Below are 18,826 nucleotides of genomic sequence, written 5' to 3' on the forward strand. Positions count from 1 at the left end.
CTGCAACGCCGGCGTTCCGCCGGTGCCCGAGGCCGCATCTCCCACAGCCTCGCCCGCCGCCAAGCGCGGGGCCCGCGCGGCCGGTCCGGACCGTGCCGGGCGATCACGGGGCCGCGGCGGGGCCGGGCGGGGGCGGCGCCCCGTCCTTGCCTGTGAGAGCGAGCGGTGACGGCCGGCGCTGGCGGGCTGGTGCGCAGGCGGGGAAGCTGCGTGCCGCGGTCGGAAGGGAGGGGAGCGGAGGAAGGGAAGGGACGGGAAGGGGTGGCCGCGCCGGGCACAGCATGGCTGCCAAGGTAAGGCACCGCCGCCGGCGGGCGGGCAGGCGGCGGGCGGCGGCGGGGAAGGGGCCGCGGCGGGGCGGTTGCCGGGCTTGACCTCGGGCCTGTCCTTGACGAAGCCCGGCGGTGGCGCCTCCTCCTCGGGGCTCTGCGGCCGCTCGCCGCCGGCCCCAGGGGAGCGGGCAGTGGGCAGCGGGCGGTCCCCCGGCCGGTGGGGCTGGGTGCCAGCTCGGCGAGGATCCGCACCTGCCCGCGCCGGGAGCAGCGGGCCTGCGCTCCGCTTGCGATGCATCATCGGTGTGAATGACACTGCGCGGCGCCTCCCGCGGTCGGTGCCGCTGGGTCGGTGCCGCTGGGTCGGTGCCGGTGCCGGGGTCGGTGCCGGTGTCGCTCTCCCCGGCGCGGCCCCGCACTGCCCCGCCGGGCACCTGTGCCTTGGCCCGGCCGCGGCTCCGCCAAGCGCAGCTGGGCCCAGTAGTGCCTCAGTGAGAGCCCCACCATGCACCTTCTTTCACAACGTACAGATGCATAAATATACACGTACACTCATGTTATACATGCGGACACACACACCGGTTTAGACGAGAGGATGCAGCGGGTTCTTGGGACGGCGGCTGGTGGGTCCCGGAGTGGGCACAGATATTGGCCCTGTCCTGCTTGCAGGCCTTAGTGTGATGGTCTTTTTTTGCTTTTTCTCCCATTTTCTCCATGTACCTATTTTTACCTTCTGTTTTCACATTTGGTTATAATTTCCAACCATTTTTATGTCTCAGTGCTCTCCTGTGAGGTTGATACCTGCTATTTAGACTTTTTTGCAGATCAGAAGAATAAACAAATTGAAATACTTTATTTAATTGCCTAAAATATACTCCCACCCCAGAAGAAAAATTTGCAATTAGCTGGATCAAGTCCATATCGAATGGCAGATAAAATTAGATGTAGTGTTGCTGTTTCAAAACTTACTACTTTCATTAGGTTTCGTATTTGAATACTGACACTTTAAAAAGAAAATACTCCATGTCCTTCTTATATTGAAGTCAGTGATGAAACTTACGCTGAGGAAACATCAGAAAACAAAGCTTCCCCCAACAACTCAAAGCAGCACATGGCTCAGTGTGGCTGGAATTGTGTGCTCCTTTATTTCAGCTCGTCTAGAGCAGAGCTGCTTTGGTCAGCACCTTTCTCAATAAGAACCTAGGTTATCTGAACTGCGTGCTGTTTTAATGGATTGAGCAATATTTGATTTCTCATTGCTAGCATGTATTGGAACAGTCATCCCCAAATCTTGTGTTCACTATTTGTGAATCTCAGCTGCCCTGTCTAGCTTTTTTTTAAATTTTTGATTGCCCACTGGTCCATACACACAACATATCAGTTACTTCTTACCAAACCATTGGCTTTTAAAGATTTAAAAGTCTTTCATTCTCTGAATTTTTGAACCTTTTACTTATTTTCTCTTCTCCAAGCATTGGTTTGTATTCTGCAATCCATTTGAACCTATAGTAGTTACATATACTCAAAAAATACTGTATATGTAGTTAGTGTTTGTCTAATTGGGTAGACACGTGTGCTCCATGCTACACATTTGCATGGTGCCCTTTTTCTTTCAGCTAGATTTCTTACACAGTTCAGATCCCCAAAATCTACACAATTATATGTTAGAAAGACTCAGCACTTTAAGAGACACTTAACTGAATATTGTACATTTCGGGTTACATCAGGCTTGGCAGAGAGATGCCCAATAAAATGAATAATGGCTTAATCCTCATGTCATATGCATTCTTGGTGCATTGCAAGGCAGAGATACAGCTCTTTGTACCCCAGGGTGTACAGTCCTCACATAGCTTTCAAGGAAGGCTTCTGGTTGTAAGCCTAAATGCGTTCTGAGAGACTTAGGTTAGAAACAAACGAACTGTAACTCCAAGCAGCTAGAATGGATTAATTATTACATTACCTTGTTAGACTTCAAGGGGGTTTTTGTCTTCAGTTGAAACAGTTAAACACAGGTGAATTTCTATTTTTATTGAGGTCAGTTGCAAAATGCAAGTAGCATTTTGTACTTTAAGGGTACCATTTCAGCTTAGGTTCTGCAAGCACACATATGAATAACTTTGCCACGGAAAGAGCTTCTGGGCCTGAAGTTACTCACGTGTGCTTGCAGGCATGGGCCTTGGTTTGTGTTCTAACTTCCTCACTGATGCATCTCAGTAATGTTTGCCTTTTTCACCTCAGCCAAACAATGGACTGGTGAGTTAAATGCTTTTTCTAAAATTTCTTTAGTACTTTTTCCTTGCCAGTGTCCTGCATGACCGCTTCCTTTAATTTTTTAATTATACCCTTTTAGGCATAGAGTCTTTGGGATTGAATGTAATTGGTCTTTGCTTGCAAGATTTCAAATGTTGACATTTTAAGCAGGCTCTAGGAATTCAATCTCTCAAAACGAAAACCCAAATGGAATACTGTTAAGGCTGCATAGTTAAGCACTCAGGTATCAAGAAATGGGCACTACAGCCCCATTTAGTTTCCTTTGTTGTATATAGCTCAATGTTTGCAACTTATACAATATTTTAAACAATGAATATTGACATCAGTGTGTTTTCTTAAACTTTGAAAACATTTTCTGAAACTGCTTTGGGAAAACTACACTGTAAATTATATTAGCACAAATTGCCAGTAAAAACCAGAGGTGAGATTTCCCGGTAGATTTTTACCCCATTGGTAACTAAATTACTGTCCTGGGTACTGGCTGCTTTTTCTGCATTGTGCAAAAAAAAGAGGCTATGTGGAACCTCTTCATGGTAATGCACGTACAGAGCACTAATGTTTTACATAGTGTGTCCTGCTTATTTCTTCATTTTGAGTGTTTAACAATGCAATCACAGTGTTGTTTTTCTGCCCTTTAGCCATATAGTTCTACAGAGAATTTACATAGTCTAGCTAATGCCCCTTGCCACTCACCTGGTGTGTATTTTACAGCAAAATTAAATGTTTGTGTTGAGTGAATGTCAGTTACCCTTGATCCCTATTCCGCTACACAGTTCTGGGCATAACTGTTGTCTTATGCATGTGCAAAGTGTGACTTGCTGTCTTTTTAAAGTTCTACTGCTTGGTAAAATATGAACATATTTTCAGTGGGAGGTTCTAAGGTATGTCTCAATGAGACTTCTTTCTGTAGCTGATTTTGCCTTTGCTACTGTGCTACTTTGTCTGTTCAACTTAAGGTCAGAAACTGACATTTATAATGGGAGCTAGTATACATAATATTTTTAAACTTTATATTTCATAACCACTAAGCTACATTCAAAACAGTTAAAAATTGCATTAGTGAAAATTCCAAACTCAAATAATTTTGGTAGATAAATCAAAGCCTAGAAAACTGTAAAAACAGTGGCTTAGCATGGAAGCACTTGAACACCATTAAACTTTATCTCTGCTATGGATAGCATTGAATATGCTATGGATAGCAGGGAATAAACTTCAATAATTGTATGAACTGCATAATTCCTGTATCACTATACAGGAGTTGATTTTTAAATACTGTGGAATATCTCTGTTTCTAATGTAATTGGTTTTTTGTGTGTCGTGTGTGAACTTTTATCCATGGGGCACATATTGGTTGCCCGTACTACCCAGACTGTATAAACTATTTTAAAATTATTGTCTTACGAGCAAAGTGAACACAAATACTGCATGCTAAAAAAGCTAGGTGTAAAATGACTGTTCAAGAGAAGGCATGAACCTTACATCAGTACCCGATGGGACTGCTTGCATGCTTAATTTTAAGTGCATGTGTAAGTCTTTCGAAGAACAAATGCCTGACTGTCAGAACTAAATCAATAATGTAACAAAAAGAGATTTGTTGCTGACTTATGGGACAATATTTGGGATAGTTCCAATGCAAGGTAAAGAAAATTGGTTATGCAATTTTCATGTATTTAACTTTTTTTTTTTAAATTCTCTTTTCTCTTGTGTTTTTCTGAAACTGTTTATTATGGAAGCTGTACCAGTGGAGTTAAATGTTGTTTCTGGTTACTGCCACATTTACCTTTAAAGTCCTAAACCTTGTCATATCAAAAATAGTTAGTCCCCAGTCACAGGCTCCTTTTATTTCTTGGTGTTACTGTAGTCAGACATTTCACACTGAACATCCCAGTCCTGCAAGATGCATCACCTCAGCTGTATTACCTGGAGTTCTGTGAGGGATTGATGCCACTGGCCCTGCCTCTACGAGCCTTTTTGTCTGCAGAAGCGATTCAGTGCCTGTCCTGGAGAATGTGAATTAGTGAGGTTTGGGTAAGCAGTGGTTGAAATGCAGGCACCATTGCAATGCAATTCTAAATAAATGGGATTGCAAACAATCCTGAAAATATTAGATGCTGGCACAACCATGCCACTTTGATTATTTTGCTGCCATGCACACCCAGTGTGTCCCTTTGTGCATCGTACAGTTCCACTGTGCCTCTTTGTTCAGCTCCTTCTCCTGTGCTCCTCTCTCCTGTGCTAGCAGTAGCGTGGGGTGTGCCTGGGAACAGACTGAATTCGTTCTTCTTGCCCTCAGTTGTGCCATTCTTCCCTTCCTCCAGCAAAATGGAAGAGAAGAATTGCATTGCATTGGACATGGATTTGTTGGGCCCTCAGAAAAGCAGAGGTGAGGGATTCTGGCATCATGATGGGCTACTGTGTCCATGAAAGGAGTGGAGTCCATTGTGGACAGGCTCCAGCCACTCAGTGAGATCAGTTTTGGAGAGGAAAGTGGTTGGTGAGTAAGGAGAGAGCAATCTGTTTCTCTGAAGCACCACTGAGTTTGTGTACTATAGATTTAATAGTGTCATGGCACTTAATGGTACCACGATAATTTTTTTGGATGTGATAGCATTATGTAATATCCATGTGGAAAGTCCTGTTGCTAGTCTGTACAGGTCCAGCAGTGCTTGCTCATGCATAGTTATTTTGGATCTGTGCAGAAATATGTAAATTCTTAAAAACTGTATGTATCATAAGACTCTTCTTTCCACTTTCCTCTCAGAAAAAAACCATGTATTTATGCTGCTTATGACTTATTACTGCATCTTGATTTCTTAAGAGACCAGAATTTGCCTGATAGAGGGACACTGAATTTGTATGAGTGCTGATAACTTCAGACCTTTTCTAAGTACAGAGTAGCATGAGCGATGACTGCAGCTGAAACAGAGAAGAAGCCAAGTAATTTACTCCACTGTCCTGCCTGTCATAGTTTATGTGTTTAGTTCTATTTGATTTCTTTTACTGCATAAATCTTTCCTTATTGTGGTTACCTTCAGGAAGACTGCTTGAGTCCTAGTCTTAAAAGGCTCACAGTGTTACAGGGCCCACTGACAAGAATCATCCCAGGAAAGGCACTCATGGAGCAACTCTGATGTGGAAAAAGTGTATACAGTTCTCTTCTGCAGTGGATGCTGAGTTACCCTGAAAAGAAGCTTTTATTAGAATGGGAGTTTGGTCTCAATTGAGTTTACCTGTCTTTGTACTACTGTTTCCTCTCTGACCCCACCTTTCCTTATCAGAGCAAGGTGGGGGCAATAGGAGGTGGTGAAAGAGGTTGCTTCATGTCTCCAATATGTTAGGTACTGATGCCATCACGTTGCAACTGCCAGTGGTTTTGGCAAATTTTTGAAACTTGCTTATTTCCATTATGGTGTCCCTGTAAGAGGAATTGCAGGGTGGCTTTGCTTCCTGTATAGCCCAGGAGAGCGCTACTGGACCCAGCAGTTACGTGTATATCTTGTCTTTTGTGATGCCTGCTGAAAAGTATTTAAAGTTATCTGGATTTTATCACACCGGGAAATAATTTCCTCTTTCTATGCAGCTTTGTGTCCCAGGAGGTTAGAGAAGCTCTTCCAAGTGTGCCTCAAACCACGTGTTAAAGGCACTCCTCCTAGAGCTGTAATGTAGACAAGCTTACAGCCCTGAATGATAACAATGTGTCTTCTGACCAGCTTGTTTAGGCCAATATCTATTTTATTTGTTTATGTTGTCCAAGGAGTATGACAAGGAGGTATGTGATGCTGTATTTCCTGGAGGATGGCATGAATGTGCTGCTGAATTTTAGCTTCATTTATGCTTTTGATCTATGGAATTGCCTCTGCTTTGGCTGTAGAATGGCTTTACCATACTGAATAGAGCCTGTGTGTTTGTATGGTGCCAAACCTAAACTTGCATAAGGCCTCTAGGCACTACTTGACTCTGCTAATCATGCTGTTTTGCTTTAGCTACAACATAATCTTCAGGAACAGAGCAACTGATGTTTTATGGTGCTAGGTAACTATGGCTAGTAAAATGTAAGGTTGGATATTTTCTGGTGCATTCTCTTTCTGGAAAGTATCTGTATCTCAGTCATTTGCAGAGAGACAAAGAGGTCCTTATAAAAATACTCTATATTCAGTTGCTTTGGAATAAAGCAATTTCAGCTGAAGCTGTGTTAAAACACTTAAAGGAACACTGTAAATGCATTTTTCATAAGTTTTTAAAATAATGTCATGCTATTTACAAGATCTTAGAAACATGCAATTGCAATTATATTCTTTACCAAAAATGTTACTTGACCTGAACAAAATCCAGTGTGTTAAAGGATGAAATTGCTCATAAAGAATGCGTTGTTGGCATTTTTCTTTCTCTCTGAAGAGGAAAAAAAGAAACATTTGAGAGAGAGACAGGCAAAGTGAATGCATATACACCAAACTATGTGCTTTTAGATAAGAAACAGAAGAAATACAGCTTGTCGCAGGACTAATCACATTCCTTTTGGTGTATACATGTGAGGTCCCTAACATCAGCTGCTGGATTCATATATCTATGATGTCCTGCATGCCTAGGCAGCCTGCAAGAAGTGTTTTTATGCTGACCAGTATGGTCACTCTTCACATCTCCTTGGAGATCTGCCTTACACTCTGGCCATGTGAAAACCAGTTTAGGCAGAGATGATTTTTAGGTGTTCTTTAGATTAACATCGTCATGCCTAACTTTTTTTACCTACTTGACTTTGGAATTAAGAAACCTACCAGAGGTGTCAGGAATCGGTACCTAAACAGCCGGTGTGCTGAGTAGGGAGCATTTAAGGCAGCCAATGGGAAATGAAGGGATAGGATGGAGAAAAGTCCCAGGAGGATCTTTAAACAGCAAGATTTGCACCTCTGTTTCATGCAGGGCCACTGTGTAGGTATAATGCAACACAAGGACTGAGGGCATGAGGAGTGGGCCAGAACCTGATTCAGTTTCTAGCAATTAGGGTACCCAGCTGGGAGGGGGGAGATTCAGATTCTCTGTTGCCAGCAGTGTTGATGATTTTGCATGAACGATACCTCCAGCTGCCACCGTTTCGGAGGATTGCTGCCTGGTGCTTACTGTCAATGTACATTAGATGTGTTGCATGTGTGGTTGCTGGTTGCTGGGCTCCTGGTTAGTGTGTCTAAAATGTCTCTACATGCTCAAATCAGGGCTGTGGCAGTTCTGGATGTGCACCTTGGTGAAACTTCTAGAATCCTAAAACCTTAAATCGCATGTGACTTTCTCCTTGTAGAGATGGAATGGTTTTTGCATCATGCTGTGACTGAGGTAGTGGAGCGTGCTAATGGGTATGACCCTCAGAGGCTGAGCAAAGTGGAGTTTGCAAATACACAAATACACGTTTTATTTGTAGAGAGCGCACAGAGATGGGCAGGCTTGTGCCCACATAGCTAAACCTTTTAAAAATACTTTTAAAATCTTAATATCATCACTTCTTCCATAGCTTTAGGAGCTTAATGGTTCTTCTTTGAAAGCCAAGGCTAGGCTAGACCAAATCTCGGAGACTGGTTCTTTGCCTTCCTCATACTGGGCTGATTGTTTCTCTGCTCTGATGCCAGGGCTGAACTTGCTGTAGCTGTTGTATTGGTTGGGTTGGTGTGGAGAGGTACCTCTTTGTTTCCTGAACTGCCAGGTCACTGCAGTATTTAAAAGTTGTGGTAGCCATGAAGTTGTGATTTCACTAAGTAATCATTCAGTGGCAAAACTAGGGTAGTGTAAGGGTGCAGGGGTGAATTGGAGTGGATAACTGACTGGGCAAAAAGTGACACAGTTTTTTTTTTCTTTTTAAGTATATATAAATTGGTTTTGTTTGCATCAGATGAGATCAGTTCCTAATATGGTTCACAGCAAAGCAGCTTAAGGAGTTATATGGATGGCACTGAGCACAGGAATACCTTAAACTGGAAACCTGCAAAAGGTTGTTTAGTGTGACCACCATAGAACAATTTACTGCTGTGCATTTATAGGTACTTTTGCACTTTCCATTGCTCAGCAGAGAAATAGGAAGGCTGGGTTTTTTACTTTTGGTAAGTGGTTTGTCTGTTGTCAGCCATGGTTCATGCTGGGATAACCATAGAGATTGTAGGGATTTTTCCCTAAAGGTAGGAGGCGCAGTGCAAGAATGTAGCCATGGGGATGTAACTGTAATATTGCGTAGGCAAAATTGTGAGACTGTCACAGAACTAACTGGTCAACTAATTACCCATTAGTTATTTACATGCCAGTGGGCAAAAATTTAAATTGAAAGAATGAAAGTAAAAAATGGAACTGAAACACCAAGAAAGCTTTGTTATAATTCTTCTTTTAAATATTTATACTCAACTCTTTTAAAGTATTTTGTCCCATTTTCTCTATAATGCCTAATACCTGGACTGATAGAAATGTTTTAAAAGGAGTTTTCCGAGTAAGCAGAAGTAGAAAATCACACTGCCCTTGCAAATGGTTTCTAATGTTGTGTTGTTTTTGTTTTTTTAAAAGATGTGTCTCTGATTGGCTTATTTATGTATTCAAATGTGACCTGACTTTGCTGTAGAAGGAGTAACTGCCACTTGCTTTAGGCAAGTTTGTGGTTGGTTTTGCATTGATTAGTCTAGCTGGTCTCTACATGTTTATCTAACAGTGCTGATCAGCCTTAGCTCAACACCACACACAGAAGATGACTCCAGCTGTAGGAGTCAGGCAGCTGGTGAAGTTCTAACTCTGTGAAATGAAATCCTAACTCTCCAGAAATTTGGGAAATTAAAGGTGGATGACTGTAGTGCTGAAGATGAAGGAGCCTTGAGTGCCACGCAATAATCTGTTTTTTTCCTTTGATTGGTAGTTTCTGAATGATTGATACATATGTGAATTGTTAAGCGCTCTGTCATTTTATGAATTACCCATATTAACATGTATAAAGGTCAAAATGAAAAAGGTCGCTACAGAGAGATTTCATGCATTTGTGGTTTAGGTTACTCTTGTCTTTATGACTTATGACCTCCACATGCCCTTGGTCTTGCTCCCCACCAGCCAGGCCATGTTAGCATCAATAATACTGCTTTATCCCTTTAGCAGAAGACCCAATCTCAAAGGCTCTGGACCAGAGCTGGAGGGAGGGTACTCTGAGAACAGACACCTGAGACCTTTTTTGGGATTTATCTTTGTGTTGGGTTTTTTTGCTGGTTGGGGTTTGGTTTGGATTTTTTTTTAACCCAGATATCATATTTGGAAAACTTGGGCAATCTAAGTTTATTCTAATAAATAGTACTATTGCAACTTGTGATTGTTTTAGTTACTCTAAAATATGTTTCCATTCTTAAGTGACAAATTTTCTTTACTCTGTACGTCTCCTTAGTCTTTTCACATTTTTGGCCTTCATACTTCTTATATTTTAGGTGGTTGTGATTTCAATGAATAGGACAGGTAACCTCTCTTGAAACTGTTAATTCTTGCTCCACCAACTGTCCTTATGAGAGGCGAACACTTTCCAGCCGTATTAGTGCTGTTTGAATTATTACTGCTTCTCTTTGATTAAAATCAGGTGCAAACAATGAAGAAATATGTTAACACTGTATCTTAATGCGTACTACTAGATTAATTAAATTTGATGTACTGTGGAGAGAAACACAGACGTATATTCATTCAGACCTGTAAGATCACCTTTTTGTGAAGTACAGTGCTTTGCAGAAAGCTGATAAAGAATGTACTCCAGCACCACTTTGGGGTATCTGGGGCAGGATTGTCTGACAGCAAAACAGACTGATCAGGGAGGCAAATAGTTACTGATATGTTGTAATTTGAAGAAGAGTCTTTTAGAAACTGAGCGTTTTAAAGCTCATTAAATGCTTTTGACCAGCATATATATGATTCACTAGAAGCTGCCAGAATACAGAATTAAATTCACCTGCTAAGGTCCAAGTTTTGGGGAGCCGGCAATGATAGTCCTAGAGTTGTAGTTATCTGCAGAACTATTGTTAGATTATATTGAGATTAGCCACAAATTATATAGCTGGAACTTGATTGTGTCTTCTTTTCAAAACAGAAATACCAAAGAAGCGTTTTACTTGAAGGATATTAGCATTACACTTGAAGGGTGTAGTCATTAAATTGTTTTCCAGTCTTCCGGTCCCACTATGAATCAATCCCATGTGAAGATAATACACCCTGTAACTCTTAAAGTTTAGTTTTTTAAAAAAAAATTCCATCCGTTTAAAAATTTCAAGGCTTTTAAAGGTTATTTTTGCAATTATGGGGACCTATCAGAAGAGTAATACATGTGCTTTTTACAATTATGATTGTTACGGCCTTGATGATTAGGCTAACTGAAGGATTGCAAAGAGTAAACTTAATTTCAAAGCTAAAATACAGGAGATGTTGTGTAGCTAGATGACCACAGTAATTAGCCAGTCTTATACACAGAAGCAGACCTTGTTTTCCTTCCTCCTTCAGAAGAGGAGAACTGAGGGGAGACCTCATCACAGTCTGCAACTTCCTTGTGAGGGGAAGAGGAGGGGCAGGCACTGATCTCTTCTCTGTGGTAACAAGTGACAGGACCCAAGGGAATGGCCTGAAGTTGTATCAGGGAAGGTTTAGGTTGGATATTAGAAAAAGGTTTTTCACCCAGAGAGTGGTTGGGCTCTGGAACAGGCTCCCCAGGGAAGTGGTCACAGCACCAAGCCTGGCAGAGTTCAAGAAGCGTTTGGGCAATGCTCTTGGGCACTTGGTGTGACTCTTGGGGATGGTCCTGTGCAGGGACAGGCATTGGACTCGATTATCTTTGTGGGTCTGTTCCAACTCAACTTATTCTGGGATTCTGTGATTCAGATGTTTTTATGTAATTAGTCTTCTGTAGTATCAAAACCATGGCTGTTGAGCTGAGGGCGCGCTAGCCAGGAAAACAAGAAGCCCAGAGGTCTGGCTGCACCGCGGCTCTAAGGGAGAGAGTGAGCTCCTCACCCGAAGGAGCTTGTCCTGGGCTAGGCTGTCGGGGTGCACAGGCAGAGGCAAAGAGGGAAGGAGGGGACTCTCCGTGTAGGTTGCGCGAGCAGGTTTATTGCTGGTGAAGGGACTAGAGATGAAGAACCGATTTTTGAAAAGGGTCCAGGGATTTTACTTGGGGCAGGAAAGGCGGGGATAAGGGTTCCAGCCAATAGGACAGGGCAGAGGAGGTGGGATTAACAATGGAGGAGCCAATGGGGATAACTCAGAGGAGGGATTACAGGGGATAGCCAGTGGGGGTATCGAGTAACACAGAAACTAATAGAACTAATACATATTTAACTAAGAGAAATGAATATTTGCAGATTTATACATTAAACAGAGAGGGGGAAAACAAGAACCAATCAACACGAAGTAGGCAAATAATTGCGCCAAGGGGTGATGGGATCTCGCCCTCACCGCCAAGGCCGTCTTCAGACTTTGGTGCCTGACGCCGAACGTTGGGTTCTGGTGTTTCATCTGGGGTCAGGGTGGCCACAGCCACCTGCACCGCCACATGGAGCTAAACAGCTGTGGAGCAAATCTAAAATATATCATTCCTGAGCAGCTGTGGAACTGCACACGGAGGGAAGTGTGGGGAATCTAAAGTCTGGGTATTTCCTATATAGTTGAACAAATTTTTTAGACTGAAAACTTTAAGAAAAGGATGAGAACAGTGATTTATTTGATTTTCACTTGTCACTTGCCCAATAGAGTTTATTCTTTTTCTGTTTGTGACACTGTGATCTTGTTGGTACTTCCTTTGTAATTGAAATTGATTCACTGGAATTCAAATTGTTATGTAAAATGCTGTTGACCAGAGATTTTTCCAGTTCCGTGCACTGTTCTGTATTTATCTTTTCACATTTTTCAGTTTCTGTAGGTGAATACTGCCTGATCTTTATTCACTGACAATTTAAAGATGTTCCTTCCTGGAGCCAAGCTTCATTTCTATCTGAGAATATAAGTTTAAACTTAATAGGAAATGGAAGGTTCAGAGAAGGTTCCGTGGCAGGTTGGAGTCTTTTTTTAGAGCTGGCTTAGCAAGAAGATGAGAAGAAAAAATTAACTAGCACTTGCTGTGCTTTGTTTTTCATTCTGACATTGTGTACAGGGAAAAATGCCTGAATTTCAGAATATGGAAGGGCACACATTTTTCTGCCTTCCTCCTCATGATGTTTGCCTACTGCCTAAAAATGCACTTAGTCAACATGGGAGGATGCTTTCCCAAGGATGATCCTAAACCAGATGCCAATCAATCAGCTAGTAGGAGGAAAAAAATTCTAATTGTCTTTATATTTTAGTTGCTGTTTCTTATCCCAACTTCCCTGAACTCTCTCAGCCAGTAGAATCATCATTTTTTGGGGTGTTTTGGGATTTTTGCCTCAGCCAGGGGGTATTTAATTCTGGGAAGTTATCAAAAGTGCCCACTTCATCAAAGTAAAGCAGTAAATTAGAGTAGTTTTAAAGGAATAAATTAGAGCAAATTATTCAGTGTTGGAGTAGCTTGAGCAGCATCTGACTACATCTTTCGTCAAAGGTTGATAGGTATTAATCAAAATGCAGGTAACATCTTCAAAACATGAAAGGCCGTCAACAGGATCATGAGACAAAGATTCTCTGTACATGGAACTCTGGTTTAAAGGTCTGTGTTCAAATGTGTAGACACATGGTTTCCTATACTGAGAAATAAAATCTCCTGTCTTAATGCCTCTTAGTAGTGTGTTGTTTATGGTGTGGCTTTGCATTTTTTTTGCAGTTCTTTTACATCAGGTGCCCCCTACATCTGCTTAATCAAGTCTGGGGTCTGGTGTGTGCTCTTAGTGTGGGAGAGAGACTAGGATGTTGCCTTGTATCAGTAACAGGGCAGGAGTCTCCCTGCTTAAAGGACTTAATTTGAAGATATGTTCTGCAATAGCAGTCAAGCATTATCATCTGTCCTTTGTTATGTGACTTTCCTGTCATATCCATCCATCACATGATCTGAGGTGTAGGTCTTATTTTAGGATAGAAGAGGTCTGAAAATTAGTATTGCTGAATACAAACAGCAGACTGTTCATTACTATTGTCATTTTTCTGTGCCTTGGAAATACAGTCTATTTCCACTCTTCCCTGGATCCTTGGCTACTAAAACCTCTTGGTCACGTATTTTATTATTGTAGTTCTTTATCATGTTTGACAACTACTATTTGATGAAACATCACTGATTTAACAGATCTTTGACAGAAGAAACCTTTAAGTGAGGCACTGAGTATGAAAAGCCATTAGGAAAACACAGTATGTAAAAATACTGTGTCTGCCTGATTCCTGCTCTCAGCCCATTGTGCAGTCTGAATCTGACTAGAGAAATTTTCACGTGTTTAGGAGGAGAAATTTTTGAATAATTTCACATTTCCATTAAAATAGTTTTTGTCACTGACATCAAGTCAGCCTTCCTCCTTCCTGTCACTTCACCTGTCTAAGACTGCTTGCCATTGTGTGTCAGTCTAACTGGAAACTACTTTCTAAAGATCATGAATTAGTCCCATGTTGATGGTGTTCAAAAGGAAGAAAAACATGGCAACAACAAACTTTATACAATTGCTTTTACTCTGTTCACAGACCTAGATCAGTCACTTGGTCTGCATCTTTTTTTTCAAGACTAACTGGTGTGAAGCAGCAGGTTGAGTCTTTTCTGCGTTGTGAATGTTATACTACAGAAGTTTTGAGCCTCTTTTCTCTCCATAAAGAAAATGGTGGTGTAAAACTCTTAATGCCTGTAAAACTCTTGCAATTTGCTTTTGGTTTTCCATTACATGTAACCTATAGATTCAATATCTCATGTATGAGAATAGCCCAAACCAGAATACTTAATTCTCAAGTGTGCAAACATTCAAATCCTGTATAATTGAAACAGCAGTTAATAGTTCCTTATTCTGTGTGCCTTTGACAAGTTAAAGATAATAAAGCAGCTTTTTCCCTTTTGTTGTGGATGTGTGGGGAGAGAAGGAAGTAAAGAGAGCACTGAACTTTTGAAAATGATGGAAATACCTTAGCAAAATATGCACAGAAAGACTGCCAAATACACTTGTTTTCCTTCAGTGTTTTTAGAAAGTTTTATACAGAATATCTACCTACAATTCTTTTGTAGCTTTGAAAACCTGGGGATACTTTGTGTTGTGTATGACCCACAATTTGATCAAACAAAGGGGTATGTAATGAAACCTAGTGTATGATCCCCTGGCTTTTCTGTTCACTGCAGGCTTTCTGGGGTAGTGCTGGTTGTGAAAGCTGTGAGGTGTAATCACTGATTGATCACCCAGTGGTTTTTTTCAGGTAAAGCGTTAATTTTTTGTGTTTCAAAGTGCTGGATCAACTGGTCAGAAAGAGGTTTTTTGGAATTCTGCTACAGTCTTGACAGTTGGTGCTAAAAAGTATGATACTATGGGATGGCAGACATGCTGTTCTGAATTCATTTGGTGATGTCAGGGTGCTGGTATCAACCCAAGTGTCCAAGGAATGAAATAGAAGAGCCCCTGGTTACTGAGACATCGAAAGAATAGTGCTAGATTTTCTCTAGTGTCTTAAACACTGCTCTATGTTTGTTAATCTGGTATTTTTAGAGTTTAGTTTGACTGCATTGCGGTCAAAGAAAATGGAAATGCCTTTCTCGGAAAAAAAAAAGGTTTGATGCTGTTTCCCCTTCTTCTAAAAATGCTTTCCTGAAAGTAATTTTAAGGATTTTATCTTTAAATTCCTGTGTTTAAATCAAAGTGTTCAGTTTGACATCATCATCATTATTTCCACTGCAACCAAGTGATCTCACAAAAACATTCTGAGGGCAATGCAGCAGAAGTAAATTTAATGTTTTAATGAAACAGTTATTGCTTTATGCAAATATCTATGATAAAATAGACTTACAGATGAGAAGCCAAAATCATTCAAGCTAAAATCAGAGTAGTTTGTAATTAAAATGTTGAAAATGTTTCTGCAGTTTCTTAAGGAGATGAGAAGATCTTAATTACTGTTGTCAGGTATCTTACAACTTAGGTGAATTATGGAGAGTTATTGTGAACTCTTTAACAATTTTGACTGAGGTGTGGCAAGTCAATGGCAGATAAACTCCTAGGATTACAGCGACTGCCTTGCATAAACAATATAAGTCTTCACTGGATTATTTTATATTCCCACATGAAACTAAATTATTTCCAAGTATCCTCTTTGATAGCTTCACCTTTCAGTTCAGATCTTTAGCAAGAATGAAGGTCACACAACCACAGTGTCCTGTGGCAACTGTGTAATCTGCTAATATTTAAACATCAAGCAGTTGTTTGTTGTTAATATTGAAGGTAAGAATTGTGAAATAAAATGTTAAACTGGCTTTACTTTGTACTCCCTGTCTTCAGGGAGATGATGTAATAATTTTAAACTAAAGCACATATGATGCGAGTTGAACAAACAGTGATACCCTTGCTTACAGGCAAAAGAGTGTGTGTTTGCAAACACGTGTTTTGGCATACGTATTTTGAGATGACAGGTAAAAACCTGTAATGGAGAGAGGTACTTGGTAACGTGAAAGTCCAGGTTTTTCATAGTCAGGGGTTGATTAGCATGTTTATGTGGGAAAGGAGGATAGTTACTGTGAGTTGGCTTTCACAGACCATGGCCGTGCTTCCCATGACCCAGTATACCACTATGGTGACTGCTGTAGGGACAGAAAAAAGAAAAAAAAAAACAACTGGTTTTTTTTTGTTTCAAGTAGCACAGTGTTGTCATTTGCCCAAGTATGTGCTGGAATGCTCCTATTATTTTTGTTAGCTATGGGGAAGGGTTCCTGACCACAGGACTTTAGCTTTTCTTTGAGTCTCACCATTTATAGCCTTTTAATAATTTTACTTTGTGTGTGTGATGTTGTTTCCCTTGTGCAGGTGTCATTTGTTCTTTTTAAGGTTGTAGATTGGATCCATACACATGTAAGGATTCATGCCCGCTCCCACACCCTTCCCAGTTCTCTGAGCTGCTGAGGTGTAGCATTTTGTCTCTTCTGTCTTCAAAGAAGAAAACACAACACTGAAACAAAACACATTTACCTGTCAGTTATTCCTACATAATTCCTGTTATGCAATTATTAGTCAAGACATGTAATGTATAGGAACTTTTCTCCAGCACATTTCTTTTACTTGCTCATTCACAAGCATGAAGTCACAAATAACAAATTACTCTAGCAACAACTTAAGATGCTGCCTATAAACTTTCCACAAGTTTATGGGGACTGATTGCACATCCATATATAATTTTTTTCTTATTATAGAATTAGTAGTTATTTAAGAGTGAATCATTCTGGTTATGATACCCCTGTATGGCACTGTTCCAGGTTTGCTTTCTTCAAAAGGCAGCAGGTTTTTGTTTGTTGCTGCAAATGGTCTTGCTCACTCACTGGGACCTTGTGTTGACATCTGGGAGAGAGAATTATGCAGAAACCTTTTGTAATGTTATTCAGGGTGTCTGTTCTTGCCATTGTTTGCTATCTTGGTTCTGTAATTCATTAAGGTGTCAGATAAAGCATGGGATGCTTCTTTTTAGGACTCTGTGTGTATTGCATGATGTCAGGTGCAGTTGAGGACTTCGAGGAAGTTCCCTGGGAGTGCAGCATCATATCGTTCTTTTGAATCTTTGGATTGTGATGTCTCTTGATGGAAGCACCTCTTTAGGCTGCTAGAGCTGCTTTGTGCTGTGGCAGGGAAAGAGTGAGTGTTTGGGTGGTGGTTGGGATCTGCAGCTTGAAGCCAGGTGAAACCAGGAGTGATTGTCTCCTTTAAGCTGTGAACCTTGAGCACTGTAAGCGTGGGTGCCTTGGAGAGGCTTGTTATTAACTTGTATGTTGCATTCAGAGATGGATGCTTTATCCTGGTTCAAATACATATTTTATGCTAATAACATTGACTGCCAGGTAAGATTCATGCTGCTTAATAGTTTGGCACTTCTCCCTTACAATTTTTGAATGATAACAGTATCATTCAGTATCTTAACTGTGCTTTCTTCAGAAACTGCTTTCAATCCTGCAGTTGCAACACTGGAGAATTTTCCTATCCTTTGCTTCTTTGAGTGAGATGAATGTTTTTCTGCTAGATGTAAGCCTCTAGAAGACAAATTGCTGGAACTGGGGTGACTACTTTCGAAAGATGAACATGAGGCAGTTGATGTCTTGAGCTTATGGTCAATGCGCTGGTTGTACAGTAGCATTTTTGGTGTAACAAAACATGCTGTGGAAGAAACAAAAGGGAAAGTCTGTAATATGGGCTGAGGTAGCCACCAAAAATGTTTTATCAGGTTCATAATTCTTAGATATCCCTCTGTTTCTGAAAGGTGTAAGGAAGCAAAACAGAGAGCAAAGTAGCAGCATTTTAGCAGCATTAGATGCATCTAAAATCCCATCCATCTATGGTGAGTGGGAGTGGGTATTTTTGAAAAATACCCATGACTGGATGAAAATGTCATTAGACCATTCTGAGTAGCTCATTCTTTTTTATTTGAAGGGCCTCTTATATATCTTATGTATAATTATTACATTCTTCAAGTAGGCCTGGAGCTCTGGTTTGCTGAGATACATTGGAACATGTTAACATTGCATAATGGCCATCACAACGTAGCTGGCTTGTTTATATTTGGATCACTGTCCTGAAGATAATCTGAGTAAAAATGTATTGCAGAAGACCTATGAGACAATAGGGAACATTACTATGAGGTAGAAGATACAGTCAGAGTATGGTGGAACTTCAGGATGGATAGGTAGAGTTATTGAAGAACTGAGCTTTTTCTGATAGTAACATGAAAAGTGAAAGAAATTCCTGTTTTTAACAAAGTTTTGGTTTTCAGGTTTAGTTTCTTACTGTACTGTAGTGCATCAGTTTTTGTTGCTGGAAGGACAGCAGTTGTATCCTTGTCCTAGTCTGGAGGCTGACTACAAATAGTCCAGTTTGTTTCTAACTCCATTTTCTGATAAGTGCTTGAAGTTTGGAGTGGTTTGTGTTGACCAAAGTATGGTGCTTTTTCCGTTAGTTAAATGATACTGCTGAGCAATGGCAGTGCCTAGCTATTTTTACTATTATATTGGGGTAGTTATATTGTCCTTCTGTTTTCCAGGTCTTTAAATACGAAAATTGTAGAAGTACACAGTCTAAATGTATTTTTACATAGAGCTAATCTTGGAAATTCTTGTACCAGTTTTTCTTAAGATATGTACTGCTCCCACCTTGGTTTCTGTACTTACTTGGAAGTGTTGGACAAACTGG

General features: G+C 40.9%; 1 protein-coding gene across 4 annotated transcripts in view; it reads left to right on the plus strand.

Moving 5' to 3' along the window:
* Positions 1-209: 209 nt before the first annotated feature.
* Positions 210-18,826, plus strand: part of SLC25A13 (solute carrier family 25 member 13) — a 103,968-nt gene continuing 85,351 nt past the window's right edge. The window contains exons 1-3 of one of the 4 annotated variants that reach the window (XM_032111620.1): positions 267-293; positions 2,511-2,525; positions 6,298-6,312. In XM_032111620.1, coding sequence (XP_031967511.1) covers positions 282-293; positions 2,511-2,525; positions 6,298-6,312 — 42 coding nt within the window. In that variant the 5' untranslated portion in view covers positions 267-281. Of the gene's footprint in view, positions 294-2,473; positions 2,526-4,861; positions 4,927-6,297; positions 6,313-18,826 lie in introns of those variants that run through there. The other 3 variants (XM_032111628.1, XM_032111610.1, XM_032111636.1) reach the window with 3 other exon arrangements.

This window comes from Corvus moneduloides, chromosome 1 (genome assembly GCF_009650955.1).
Source record: "Corvus moneduloides isolate bCorMon1 chromosome 1, bCorMon1.pri, whole genome shotgun sequence".
NCBI classification, from domain to species: domain Eukaryota; kingdom Metazoa; phylum Chordata; class Aves; order Passeriformes; family Corvidae; genus Corvus; species Corvus moneduloides.